Below are 13,553 nucleotides of genomic sequence, written 5' to 3'. Positions count from 1 at the left end.
GTGACTGTGGACTGTTGATTTTACCCCAGCTCCAGAATAAAAACCAGAGGGGGAGACACTTCTGTGTGGTGGTACCATCCCTCCTCTATCATAAACACTGAGGATACAGAGACACCTCCAGCAGAGTCCAGCAGATCAACACAGCCAGCTACAGGTGTGATAACCACGTCTGCAGTGAGTGGAGGGGGAGGACTGTCCTGCAGAGCTGACAGAGTCAGGAACCCAAAGAAGGTACAAGGAACTGTTCTTTTGGTTTAATGTGATGCAGGAGGCTGACGTGCTCAGAGAGGAGGTTGTGTCCCTGCCTTGTAAGAAACTACTTTGCATTCCCCTTCCTGCTTTTCTTTCACTTTGGTGAAACTTTGGACCTCTTCGCTTGTTCAGCCAGCCTCACAAGTAACTGACAGGAGAGATTTTTCATTTTTGTGTAGTTCAGCATCATTCAGAGGCCCTATTGCTGCACCAGTGATGTGATTTAAACGAGCAATGAATTAGAACCAGTGAGGCTCAATCGCAGAATCGCTGAGCTCCAGTGTTTTAGTTTTTTTTTTTAGGGGCTTGAAAACTGCAGAACTGGATTCCTTAATGAACTCCTTCATTTGTCCAGTTTTCAATCCTTGAACTTCTTTAGAATGCTCTTTTTCTTATTCCACACTCACATCATCATGCTGCCCATGTGCACAAAGAGAACCTGCACCTCAGTCATTCAGCTTACGTTTGCAACACAGCCTCTGGAGGGTGTTACGTTAGGAATACAACCTGTATGTGATTCAACACGAGGCAACACAAAGCTGCTGTGAAACATGATTTATTGTTATGAGTCTGCTGCAGAGAGTCTTTATGAAACCTCTACAGTGTGAGGCCATATGAGGAAGCTTGTTAGAGACACAGGTGTGGAGACAGTCTGGAGCCGTGACACAGGACAGATGAGGACAAGAGAAAGGTATTTTCTCTCTGCCCTGCATGGAGCTGCAGCTACTCCTACGTCTATGGTATCATGTCTGGACTTCACACTACACTGGATAAACAGCTCTGCACGTTAATAATCTGAAGCTTTGTGGTTGAAATTGAACTCTGTCAGTGTGAGAGCAGCGGCGGTGAGAGGAGGTGCAGAAGGCTCTCCTCTGGAGTCAGAAACCTCAATAATGTTTGAGTAAAACAATACGAGTCAAACTGTGCAAAGGTCGTCAGATCAACAGGTGATGCAGGACGATGCACTTTACACCCCTGCATGAAACCGCGGATCAGAAGCTTTTCTGTAAAGCTTCCACATCCTTTCATTTCTCTGCTGTTGTTCCAACACAGCGTCCTCACAGCGGGAGGAAAAAGCTCATGATCTTTCAGAGTTGTCTTGAAGGGCGCTGCATTCAGCTTCCCTTTTTATCCAAGTTCAGGAAAATATAACATATTTATTAAATGTTGAATCAGCTGTGACACCGGCTACAATACAAGCTCAAACCTCCCCACGCTTCAACGACCGTAAACACACAGCGTTGATTGATCTGCATTAAAACAGCTGCAGCACCGTCTCCACCCGTCTCCACCCGCCTCCTTAGTTAATGAGTTTGGACAGGAAGCGGACATGAACGTAGTTTTCTTTTCTTTAAAATTAAATCAAGTCTTTTACTCGCCGCTGCCGCAGAAAATCTCAGAGGTACAATTATGAATTTTTTCAGAGCGCCATGAAACCGCAGCGTCGGAGATGAGAGAGGAAGTAAAGAGTAATGAGGCTCAGAGGGAGCGATCACAAACAACAGAGAGGACAAAGAGGACCTGACCCCACGGAAACACCGGGGACTCGTCCTCACCACCTTCATGAGTCACTTCAGAGCCCACCTTTAAAAACAAACGCCCACAAATTCAACCCACACAGGACGAATGAACATGTACAGACTGATAATGAGGCTCATCACCTCTTTAATGAGAAGAAATGACAGAGTGTGAGGAAATCAAACAACAGAGACGTACAGGTTTCAGAGACAGTGTGAAAACAAAGTTACTAACCATAGTCCTTCCTGGAGTCCCTGAGCTCCCTTGTCCCGTAGGTTCCTCTGGATTTCTTTCCTTCCTTCCTTCCTTCCCTCCTCCCGTCCTGCTTTCTTTCTTTCCTTCTTTGTTTCCTTGTTCCTTTCTTTCTTTCTTTCTTTCTTTCTTTCTTTCTTTCTTTCTTTCTTTCTTTCTTTCTTTCTTTCCTTGTTACTTTCTTTCATTGTTGCTTTATTTCTTTCTTTCTTTCACTTCTTTCCTTCCTTCTCCTTCCTTCTTTATTTTTCTTCTTTCTTTCTTTCTTTCCTTCTTTCTTTCATTCCCTGTTTCTTTCCTTCCTTCTTCCTTCCATACTTTCTTTCCTTCCTCCTTTCTTTCTTTATTTCATCCTGTCTTTCTTTTTCTCTATTATTTCATTCCTTCCTTCCTTTCTTCCCTTTATTCATTTTTCCTTTCATTCCTTTCTTTCTTTCTCTCTTTGATCTTTTCACGTTTCTTCATCCTTTATGTCTCCTTTTCTCACCCCCTCCTTTCCTTCTGTCATTCCTTCACCATTTATTCTTTTTCTTTCTTCTGGTCTCCCTCTCTTCTCTCTTTTCTTAGACCTTTCTGGAGTCCCTGAGCTCCCTTGTCTCGTAGGTTCCTCTGGATCTCTGCTGCTGTGGACGTGCCAGACTCCAGCTGCTACAACTACTACTATCCGTCTCCCCACTATCATCTCTCTCTCTCTCTTTTCATCTCCCTCTATCCCTCTCTCCAACACAGTCTCAGCAGATGTGTGTCTAACATGAGTCTGGTCCTGCTGGAGGTTTCTGCCTGTTAAAGGAAGTTTGTCCTTGCCACTGTAACTTGCTAAATGCTGCAAAGTGCTCTGCTCATGGTGGATTAAGATGAGATCAGACTGAGTCCTGTCTGGAAGAGGGGACTGGATCTGATCCGGCCTTGATGTTGGGTCATAGAGTACGGTCTAGACCTGCTCTGAAACTGGAGAACCAGAAGAGGATCCAGCGACGACACGCGACCCAGCATGAATGAAGAACCGCTGAACTGTCTCAGAAACTCAGACGCTGTATGTTTCAGCGATGACATGTTTACCGCTCTTTCTCTCTGGTTGCATCAGCTGCTCATGTCACAACTTTTTAACAATGCACCACATTTTTACCGTCCTCTGACTCACACTGGACCCTCCTAACGAAGTCACGGTGCATCCAAAACTTTAACATTTGGTGGAACCGCGACAAAATATTAAACCTCCTCTGTGTGAAACATTTTACAACTCTTGGACGCTGTAGAGGTTTTATCCAAAGCATGACTGCTACATGAGTTTCGTCTGTTAATGCCTTTTTAATTATTTCTCAGCTGCAGAGGAAACAGACTGATGGAGTCTCAGATGGAAGTGAAGTTAAACCCACAGACTGAGTGACGTCTTAGAGGATTAACTACTGCACAAATATCGGCTTAACAAAAGTGAGCTCAAATTAAGTTCTCTTGTTTTTTATTTTCCCATAAAAATACACAAAAACTGTCTCCTTATCTGTTTGGTTTTACTGTTTTATAGATGCTGTGCTTCTGCTGGCTTCATCAGACATGAGTCCAGCTTCGATCAAAGAGGTCCTCTGCTGGAAACGAAGGATTGCTGTCTCCGGTGGGTGAGCACTGAGGGGCATTAGTTCTAAGGGAGTAAGGTGTGAAGGTTTTGCAAACTGAGACAGCAGAGACAAACCTTTAGAGAGACTCCCTGTTGTGTTCAGTGACATCAAATCAGATTGTAAGAAGTGAAAAAGACAGAGCTGTGGGTGAAGAGAGGTCGGGGGGCCAAGAGGAGAAACTTTCAAATGTCACACAGAGTTGAAGGTTTGGACGGCTGATAGCATCACCTCAGGGAGCAGAGTTTCAGAGCGACTGGCTGATAAAGAGGAAAGGGACAGCTTTGAAAGGGGGGGCACTGAGACTTTAAGAGAGAGAGTCAGGGCGGTCTCTTTTAAAAACTGATTCAGTCCCGAGGACACATTTTTGGGCGGTCTGGGATTTGTTCGGCCAAATTGTTGTGTCCTTGGAAACATTTAAGAACAACCTCTCCAGGTTTTATTTACTCATGTCATTCAAAGCATGTGGAGATTTAGTGATCCGTATCAATACTGTCACAACAAAACAAAACTTTGGCTCCATGGTGTGTGTGTGTGTGTGTGTGTGTGTGTGTGTGTGTGTGTGTGTGTGTGTGTGCTGTTACCTTTTTAATCTGGCTTCTAACTTGAAGTAATTTCCTTTTAGCCCTGGACTGAATTATTACCACTATGACAATTTTTTAACATCATTTTTATTTATTTTATTTTATTCTGTCTTCTTATATTTGATCTGATTTTATAATATTTTATTTTTCTGGTATTTATCAGATTTTATTTAATGGATTTGATCGTAATGGTTTTATATTTTGAAATATATTTTTTAGGGGTGGGACTCGATTAAAAAAAATAATCTAATTAATTAGAGGCTTTGTAATTAATTAATCTCGATTAATCGCATAACAATATTTGCCCCCAAAAGCAACATTTTTTAATTTAAATGGATTTTAGTAGAACACTGAATCAAATAAAAGACACAGGCATGAATACTGTAAACCCAAGCTCTTTTAACGTCTGAAAAAATTAATTCAATTGCATTTCAATTCAAATCAGAGAAAGAAAATATCTCTGGCCAAAATTGAATTGACCCAAAGTTAAAGTGCAATTTTTAAGTACTTTAGTACTTTTTCATAACAGTTTTGCCTTCAAATGGTAAAAAACAAAAACAAAAACAACAAACAATTCAACATAAAGTGCAATTTCTACTTCCTCTTCTTCTGGTAAAACTACCAGAAATATAAAAGGTCATTTGACAGGCTTAAATCTCCTTTAAACTCAAAATACCCTGAGCACAACTTATTTTGTACATTAGGCTATAACAGTGCAGTTGCGCTATAACAGTGCAATAAACATTTTAGTGAGTGCAAAAAATAACAAACCCATTGGCCTCACAATACCTCCATGCCTATTTCGCCTCCCTCTGTTTCAACCAGTTGCTTAGACAAACTAGCCTGTTCACATTTTCAGAGCTCAAGGCAGCTCTGAAAATGTGATTTTTATTAGGTTTTCCTGCTGTATACATCATTCAAAAAGTGCATGTTATAATAATAATAATGAATTTTATTTATCACGCACTTTACATTTGGAGCAAATCTCAAAGTGCTACAGGACATAATAAAAGGGCAGTAAGAATAAAAACAGGGTTAAAAACAAACAGTAAAATGCAGACACTTGTTAAAAGCACTGTGGAAGGTCAGATAAAAACTATGGAAAAAAAACAGGAAAATAAAAACTAGGAAAAAGTTTTCTGAAATAGGAACATTTTTAGTCCCTTTTTAAAAGAGTCAGTAGTCTGTGGTGCTCTCAGGTGGTCAGGGAGAGCATTCCACAATTGCGGGGCAGCGGATGAAAAAGCCCGGTCTCCCATAGTGCGGAGTCTGGTGCGGGGGCAATGGAGGCGGTTGGTGCTGGTGGAACGGAGGGTTCTTGTGGTGGTTTGTGGGTGTAGCAGTTCCTTCAGATATGTGGGGGCGTGTCCATGGATGCACTGATGTGTGAGTAGAGAGATTTTGAATTCGATTCTGTATGAGACAGGGAGCCAGTGGAGTGAATGTAGGATGGGTGTAATGTGGTCGTGTTTACGCACTCTCATCAGGACCCTGGCTGCGCAGTTCTGGATGAACTGCAGTTTATGAAGGCTTCTGCCAGGGACTCCCGATGAGAAGTGCGTTGCAGTAGTCAATCCTGGAGGAGACAAAGGCATGGACCAGTTTTTCTGCATCAGGGAGAGAGAGTGAGGGGCGGAGTTTGGAGATGTTTCTGAGGTGGTAGAAGGAGGTTTGACAGATGTTATTGATGTGGGTTTTGTAATGGTAAAATCCGTTCCTTTGTGGTCAACTGCCCGAGACGCCCCATCTCTTGACCCCTCATCAAGACACTAGGTCCCATTGTGTTTTAAATTGTGACGTCTAGACCCTGAAACCTCCTTGATGAATACACAATCCCATCCTGGTGCAGATACCTGCAACAGACAAAGGGTGCGAAACACACCTTAGGGGGCGGTCCTCAGGTATAAATGTTCGAGCTTTCCCCATGTTCGAGGTCTTTCTTCATTCCAACCGCTCGGGTGTTGACTGACCTTTTCCTTGCAAAGAAAATAAAACCTTGTTGGCCGGCAGAAGTCTCTATTTCATTATTCACCAAGAAGTAACGGCAAAAACTTCCACAACAGTTTCAAAAGTGAGGTGAGGGTCAATTTTGACTCCGAGATTTGTGGCTATGGATGAGAGGGGAATGTTGTGGCCTGTAAAGGATATGGTGGTAAGTGGAGATGACTGGGTCTGGTGGGGGGTGCCAACTAAGAGGGCTTCGGTTTTGGAACTGTTGAGTTGGAGGATGTTTTGGTCCATCCATGCCTTTATCTCCTCCAGGCAGGCGGTCAGTGTGGATGTGGGTGGAGTGGATGTAGAGGGAGTGGTGTCTGTCCTGAGGTATAACTGTGTGTCATCAGCATAACAATGGAATGATACTCCATGGCGGCTGATGATGTGGCCAAGAGGAAGCAAATGTTAACCAGTTATATATTTTCACAGACAAACAAGAACACATCATACAGTGGGAACCACTAGAGTCCAATCCAATGTGTTTTGAAATGTTATCTTAAAAATAAGGAAGCAGGAAGGATTCACGGATCAGAAAGAAGACATGACACACAAAACAAACAAACAGAATAATAATAATAATAATAATAAATACATCAATAAATATATAAAATCAATATTTTTTTTACTTATTTCTTACAAACAAAATCTTGAAATGAGTTTCATTGGTTTTATTATGAAGTATTTGATATCCCTTTCCTCTCCACTTTAACCTGTAGCTGTTTTCTGTCACCTTCCTATGAAAGGTGCTTTATGAATAAAAATGAGTCGCTCTTTGTTGATGCTCCGAGGGTGATGGATTACAAAACAAAACTGGGCGATGATGGCAGCATTTATCTGTCGCATGCTAAGTTAGCTTTATGCTCCCAGCTTTCTGGGATCAAAGAGCAGTACGGTGGCCCTGAAGGTCAAACACACAAACATTTCATTACCATTAAAATGCAGAAGCAGTTCGTGAAATACAAAACAAAAAGGAACAAAATGTGGGGCGCTGGGGGTCTAGCGGTCTAAGCGCCCCACATACAGAGGCTGCAGCCCTTGTCGGTTTGATTCCAAGCCGGTCAACCATTTCCTGCATGTCTTCCTTTTCTCTCTAATCCCCACATTTCCTGTCTCTCCTCAGCTGTCCTATCAAATAAAGGCAAAATGAGACACACATAAGACAGTCTGACTCCATAACATCATTCAAATCCCAACTCAAAACTCACCTGTTCAAACTGGCATATTCAATCTAACTGGACTCTCTGCACTTCACTGGTTTTTAGTTTTTATTTATTAATGTTTGTTTGTTTGTTTGTTTTTATGATGTTTTAATGATGAATGTTTTTATTATCTGTAAGGTGACCTAGGGTGATTTGAAAGGCACCCAACATAAAATGTATTATTATTATTATTATTATTATTATTATTATTAAAATGAGCAAAAATATAACTTAAATTTTTTTTTTTTATTATTTAAAAAAGGAACAAAATGTGAAAATGATTAATGAAACATAAAACATTTCACAAAATGCATGTAATTAATAAAATTCAAAAAAGTCAGTAGAATATTTTGCATTCAGGACATTTTATTTTTGCATTTCTTTAAATATTTTTGTGTTTTTTTTACATATTTTTGAGTATTTTTTTGTTTCATAAAATTCTTTTTGTGAAATGTTTTTGTTTGCCAAGAAATATTTTGCATTTATGATTTTTTTTCTGTTTTTTTCTCACATTTTATGAAACTTTTTTTTACATTTTATGAAATTTTTTCTACATTTGTGTCATGTCAGGGTTGGATCTGATCAATGTTGAGCTGCAGGTGATCATACTGCAGTTATTGTGAAGAAGAAAAGAGAAGAGACGTGATGTACGGCTGTAAAGTGATACCGTACATCGTGTGAATGCAGGAAATTACGATGCAACCAAGCGGACCAATCACAGGGCTTGTGGTCTGCGCTGTTTCGAAGTGTAGTTAAGTTTTTGAGAAGGTGCACGTCAGGCTACATGTGTTGGTCCGACTGTGTATGCTTCAGTGTAGATTCAACACAGAACCTCTATAGACCAGGCTTCAGAGGATCTCTCTCTGTCCTCCCACTGAGGCGTCCATTTTTAAAGCCACGTGATGCGTTCACTGCAGCTCTCCTCCTCGGCTCTCATCGAACACCCGGGTCTGAGTTTCTGTGAAGAAAAGTCCAAAAACACCAAGCCTCAGAAAAAGAGCACAATGTGAGTGTACTACTACAAGAACTGAGGGGAAACAGTTGCAGTTGCACTCCCACGTTCCTGCAGAAACTCTGCTCTCTCCTGGCTTCACTTCTCTACAGCGAGCGCTCGTGTTGGCACAATGCGAGCGACTCTGCTAAACAAACGGATTCACCCAGCAGGCACACTGAATCATTCATCATCACGGCCTCACGCTGGAGCTGCTGCTGCTGCTGCTGCTGCCCTCTGATGGACGAAGGTTTAATCAAGGTCCTGTGAGAAAGGGAGAAGGTAAATTAGTGGAACACCTTTCCTGCCTCTCGCTGACTCCCTGAAGATGATTTTCATGGCCAACGAAACGCTGAGGATTCTGTTAATTATTCATAATAATGAGTCAGACCATTGAACATATCAACCAGCCTTGCAGCCTCCTTCCTCTGTTCATGTGCTGCGCATGGAATGGTCATGTATTATGCAGCCTGAGTGTCATTAACCCTAATGGCCCACCAGATATGAGACAATAACCATTCAGGTCTAATTGCATCTGCATACCTCTCCTCTCTGTTAACCCCACCTCCACCTCCTCATCCTCCTCTCATGGAGTCACAGCAGACCCTTCACCACACTAATATATACCTGCAGGAATAATCACGTTAATGGAAAACACTTCAGGAAATGATGGGCTTCCTGTTTTCCTCTGCTGTGAATTACTTCACATTACATACATGAGAGGATGACAGCGTTAATGTTCCTAACTCTGTGAACAGAGGTGTAGTCCAGAAAGTCTTTTTATTTAGAAAAAAAGGAACATTTTTGCATCATTTTCGACTTCCTTCCAGATAATAAATCAGCATTGATGCAGCAGATGATTCACCTGAAAGAGGTCAGAGCCGTGCAGTAACCTGTTATATTCACAACTTACCTGTTTTCATTCTTCTGCTGCTCTTTGTGTCACTTCATTTCTCACTGCAATTTTAGTCTGACACAATCAACACAGGCAGTCAGAGCTGCTAATGAAGACACAGCGAGTCTCAGGCTTGAAGCCCAGTGTCTATCCCTGAACTCTGCACTTTAATATTTATCATCCTGAATGCCTACAGTGTTGGTTAATTGCCGGACGTAAGCCAGCCAACAAGTGACGGCCCCAACTATGTTAATGTGTAGAAACAGGCTGCAAATTTGGAATTGCTGCAAAGTTAATAACACATGCAAAAGTCCAACAGAAACTTGCTGCAAAAGCCGACGCAAATGCATCAACAACAAACCTAATCGTGCTGTAGATTCGGTCTTTAGCAGCCCTTTGGTTTTCTGCAGGGTAAACTCAGCTGTAGCTATAATTATGCAAACATACATAAATCTTAGCCTTGATAAAAAAGACAATAGATGTGTGTAGAAATAAATAAATGAGCTACATACCATAAAACGCTCTTGAGGCCACTTGAAGTGGTCTTATTAAAAATGATGCATGAAAAGAAACAAGGAAAGTGACCTCTTCAGAGCGAGATAGTGAACATACGAGGGGCACCGGAGAGGACGGATGGGTTTGAGAGTCTAATGGGAGTAACATAACTTAGCTCATGTTACAAATGCACTTTCTTTCTCTCTCTATTTCTGAAGTCCCTGAGCTCCCTTGTCTCGTAGGTACAATCCATCTCTCCACTATCATCTCTATCTCTATCTCTATCTCTCTCTCTCTCTCTCTCTCTCTCTCTCTCTCTCTCTCTCTCTCTCTCTCTCTCTCTCTCTCTCTCTCTCTCTCTCTCTCTCTCCTCTCTCTCTCTCTCTCTCTCTCTCTCTCTCTCTCTCTCTCTTCATCTCCCTCTATCCCTCTCTCCAACACGGTCTCAGCAGATGTGTGTCTAACATGAGTCTGGTCCTGCTGGAGGTTTCTCATCCCGTCCTTTCCTTCTGTCATTCCTTCACCATTTATTCTCCTCTTTTTCTTTCTTCTGGTCTCCCTCTCTTCTCTCTTTTCTTAGACCTTTCTGGAGTCCCTGAGCTCCCTTGTCTCATAGGTTCCTCTGGATCTCTGCTGCTGTGGACGTGGTCCAGACTCCAGCTGCTACAACTACTACTATCCGTCTCCCCACTATCATCTCTCTCTCTCTTCATCTCCCTCTATCCCTCTCTCCAACACGGTCTCAGGAGATGTGTGTCTAACATGAGTCTGGTCCTGCTGGAGGTTTCTGCCTGTTAAAGGAAGTTTGTCCTTGCCACTGTAACTTGCTAAATGCTGCAAAGTGCTCTGCTCATGGTGGATTAAGATGAGATCAGTCTGAGTCCTGTCTGGAAGATGGGACTGGATCCGATCTGGTCTTGGTGTTGGGTCATAGAGTACGGTCTAGACCTGCCGTGTTTGTAAAGATTGGGATTTGGCGCTGTATAAATAAAGTTTGATTGATTCAGGAAGCATGTTCTCTGCAGGACGCAGACCGTTCATTCTGCTGTTGTAAGAACCGAGTCTCGTGTCTCATGCGCCAAAAATCTAGAGGCTAGAAGTTGATGTTTTCCACGGCGTGCTCCAGTGGGGACTCGGTTCACATCGACAGTGAATGTAAATAACTTTGGTTTTGTTGAGGGAACCATCTGGCAGAGCTTTGAAGCTGAACCTGCTTCTTGTTTCTTTATCCATTTCTACCCAAGGAGGTATAAAGATAAAGATTGATTAATTTCTCCTAAATTAAGAGGCACCCAGAAGAAGCTTTCCACCTGGTTTCTAAATGAAATCTTCCTCTTTTCCCCCGGTCTTGTTTACCCCGAATAAACACCCTGTTTTCTCTCAGCAGCAGAGATCGTGAGAGGCTTTCCTCCAGCATGCTCTGCTTTGGTCAAACTCCTCTGTGAGCCTGTTGAAACTGCAAAAGGATGAAATTGTTCCATCTGGGTTTTACAGCACCAGCCCCTGCAGCGTTATCAGCAGCAGCAGTGGATGTTTTTTATTTCCCTCTGAAGCGGCCTGCGGGGCTTTTATATCGCGTTACACCTCAGAGAGAGGAGAGGTATCGATGAAAAATGAAAGAAATCATCTCAGGGTTCCCTAAACCATTCGGCATGCATGGGTGGGTTAGGAGAGAGTGTGTGGGAGGATGAGATGGAGAGGAGAAGAGGAGGAGGAGGAGGTTTTTTTAATGAGGAGTCCCTTCACCCATGGGATGCTGATCTGTCTGTCTGACCATGGGAGAAGAAGAAGAAGAAGAAGAGGGTTAACTAAGGAGGAGGGGGAGAGAGGAGCAGTGGGGGTCCAGATCATCTCCACCCTTTCCTGAGAGGGAGGAGTTTCTATCTATGCATGGTTGTGTATGTGTGTGGGATGCACATATGTATCATTAGGCGTCATTAAGCACAAATTATAGAGAGATTAAAAGAAAGACGGATGCTGCTGCTGCTGCTGGCACGTTATGTTACTCTGGTCTCCCCTACAATCTGCAAGATTCAGAGAGAGAGAGAGAGGGAGGGAGGGAGGGAGGGAGGGAGGGAGGGAGCTAATCTAATACATGTGTAGTGTGATTAAAGAAAGACCTTCATCACTGTTGACATTTCAGATGAATGTGAAGCTCTGCACAAAGGATATTAAACACAGAAAATCTCAGCGACATGAGGAGGAAGAGAAAGAGTTAAAAGTCCAAATCTATTACAAGGAGAGCTCTCTCTCTCTCTCTCTCTCTCTCTCTCTCTCTCTCTCTCTCTCTCTCTCTCTCTCTCTCTCTCTCTCTCTCTCTCTCTCTCCCCCCTCCCTCTCTCGACCACTCAGCCGCCTCTCTCACCACCTGTTAGTGCGGACCCCTCGTGCACTGACATCCACTTGTTTGTGTAGGAATCTTCTCCACTCACACAATCAAAGGTAAGAACTCCATCTTTTATCTCTCTGTTTATTCATCATGTCTGATTTTTGCTTTTATACATATTTTTAATATCGACGTACTTTAAAGAGTGTTGTGATTTTTTAAAATCTTTCCTTTCTTCTGTGTTTCTGTAAATTTGGCTGCTGTGTGTGCGCATCAGTTGTGGACAAATGCTGTTTATGATCCGTTTAGTTTTTCATTTTGCTGAGTGTTTACTTCATTTTATTCAAAATCCACTTCAGTCTGAGTGTTACAGTTTATATCTACATTTCAGCTTCAATAATCGATTAAAAGAAAGTTAAACAAAATCATCTGAGTAGTTTTATCTCAAAGTCCTGGACGGTTTGCTCGTCCAGGACTTTGTCTCAGTGAGAGCATCGTGTTTTAAAGGCTCGTGACTGAAGCGTCAACAAAGAGAGGTAACTTTACTGTGATCATCATGTCTACAAAGACACTTTAATAACTCAACAGTGAAGTAGTCTATTCTGATTTATTAGCAGTATGTTAATCTTTAAATTCCTTGAAGTCTTGAAGATGAAGTCATGAGTTTAAAAAGTGAAAGCGTCTTCAGAAGTATTGAACTCTCTGTAAGTAAGTAGAAAAGTCTAACCACATATTGTCATTTGAGGATTACTATATCTTTATTCATTTTGTATTACCAATTTAAAAACATGAAGTCTAGGGTTATACCGATCTGAGGACACACGAGCGTCTGATGACATAATGCGATATACGCCTCCAGGAACAGATTCCAGCTTTGCAGTAATTTATGTTCACATTAGACGACTTCCAGACAAACCTTCCTTTTCTGTGTGGTGTTTATGTCTGCAAAGCAAACCCTGTAAAGTCTCCCTCCTCTGGAGTAGTGCCTGCTCATCTGTCTCAAGCAGGTCTCAGCTTCACTGTAAATAGTAAGTTACACAGAGGCTTCACTCTGGCTTACCTCAGTCATGAACCTGATAAAAAAAAGGATGTTCTTGTAAATTACTTACAATTTAAAGTCTTCAGTTTGCTGAAATAACAACATCAAAATGCTGATTTGTAAAGATCAGGTCAGGTTCTCAAGAGGAGAAAAATGATCGTTGAAGAGAGGTTTGCTGGATTGTTTCTTTTCTTTTTGAAATGATGTTTTTGAGCATTTTGGATGTTATTGGATAGGAAAGCTTGAGAGAGACAAGGATTATGAGGAGTAGAGAGCGGGGGAAGACATGCAGCAAATGGTAGAGGCTGGGAGTCGAACCTGCAACCACTGCAATGAGGACTGTAGTCTCTCAGCTCGTTTGTTTCTGATGCATTCCAGGAAGTCAGGGAATCTAACA

The 13,553-nt window shown here is 42.1% G+C and overlaps 1 protein-coding gene across 1 annotated transcript in view; it reads left to right on the top strand.

Moving 5' to 3' along the window:
- The window catches only part of doc2a (double C2-like domains, alpha), a 63,090-nt gene continuing 49,537 nt past the window's right edge, over positions 1-13,553 (top strand). Inside the window, exons 1-3 of the mRNA XM_034711634.1 lie at positions 1-231; positions 3,346-3,453; positions 3,545-3,631. Coding sequence (XP_034567525.1) covers positions 3,574-3,631 — 58 coding nt within the window. The 5' untranslated portion in view covers positions 1-231; positions 3,346-3,453; positions 3,545-3,573. The remainder of the gene's footprint in view (positions 232-3,345; positions 3,454-3,544; positions 3,632-13,553) is intronic.

The sequence above is a fragment of the Notolabrus celidotus genome, chromosome 20 (genome assembly GCF_009762535.1).
Source record: "Notolabrus celidotus isolate fNotCel1 chromosome 20, fNotCel1.pri, whole genome shotgun sequence".
Lineage (NCBI taxonomy): Eukaryota > Metazoa > Chordata > Actinopteri > Labriformes > Labridae > Notolabrus > Notolabrus celidotus.
The sequence above is the reverse complement of the archived record's forward strand: the minus strand, read 5'-3'. Positions and strand labels throughout refer to the sequence as shown.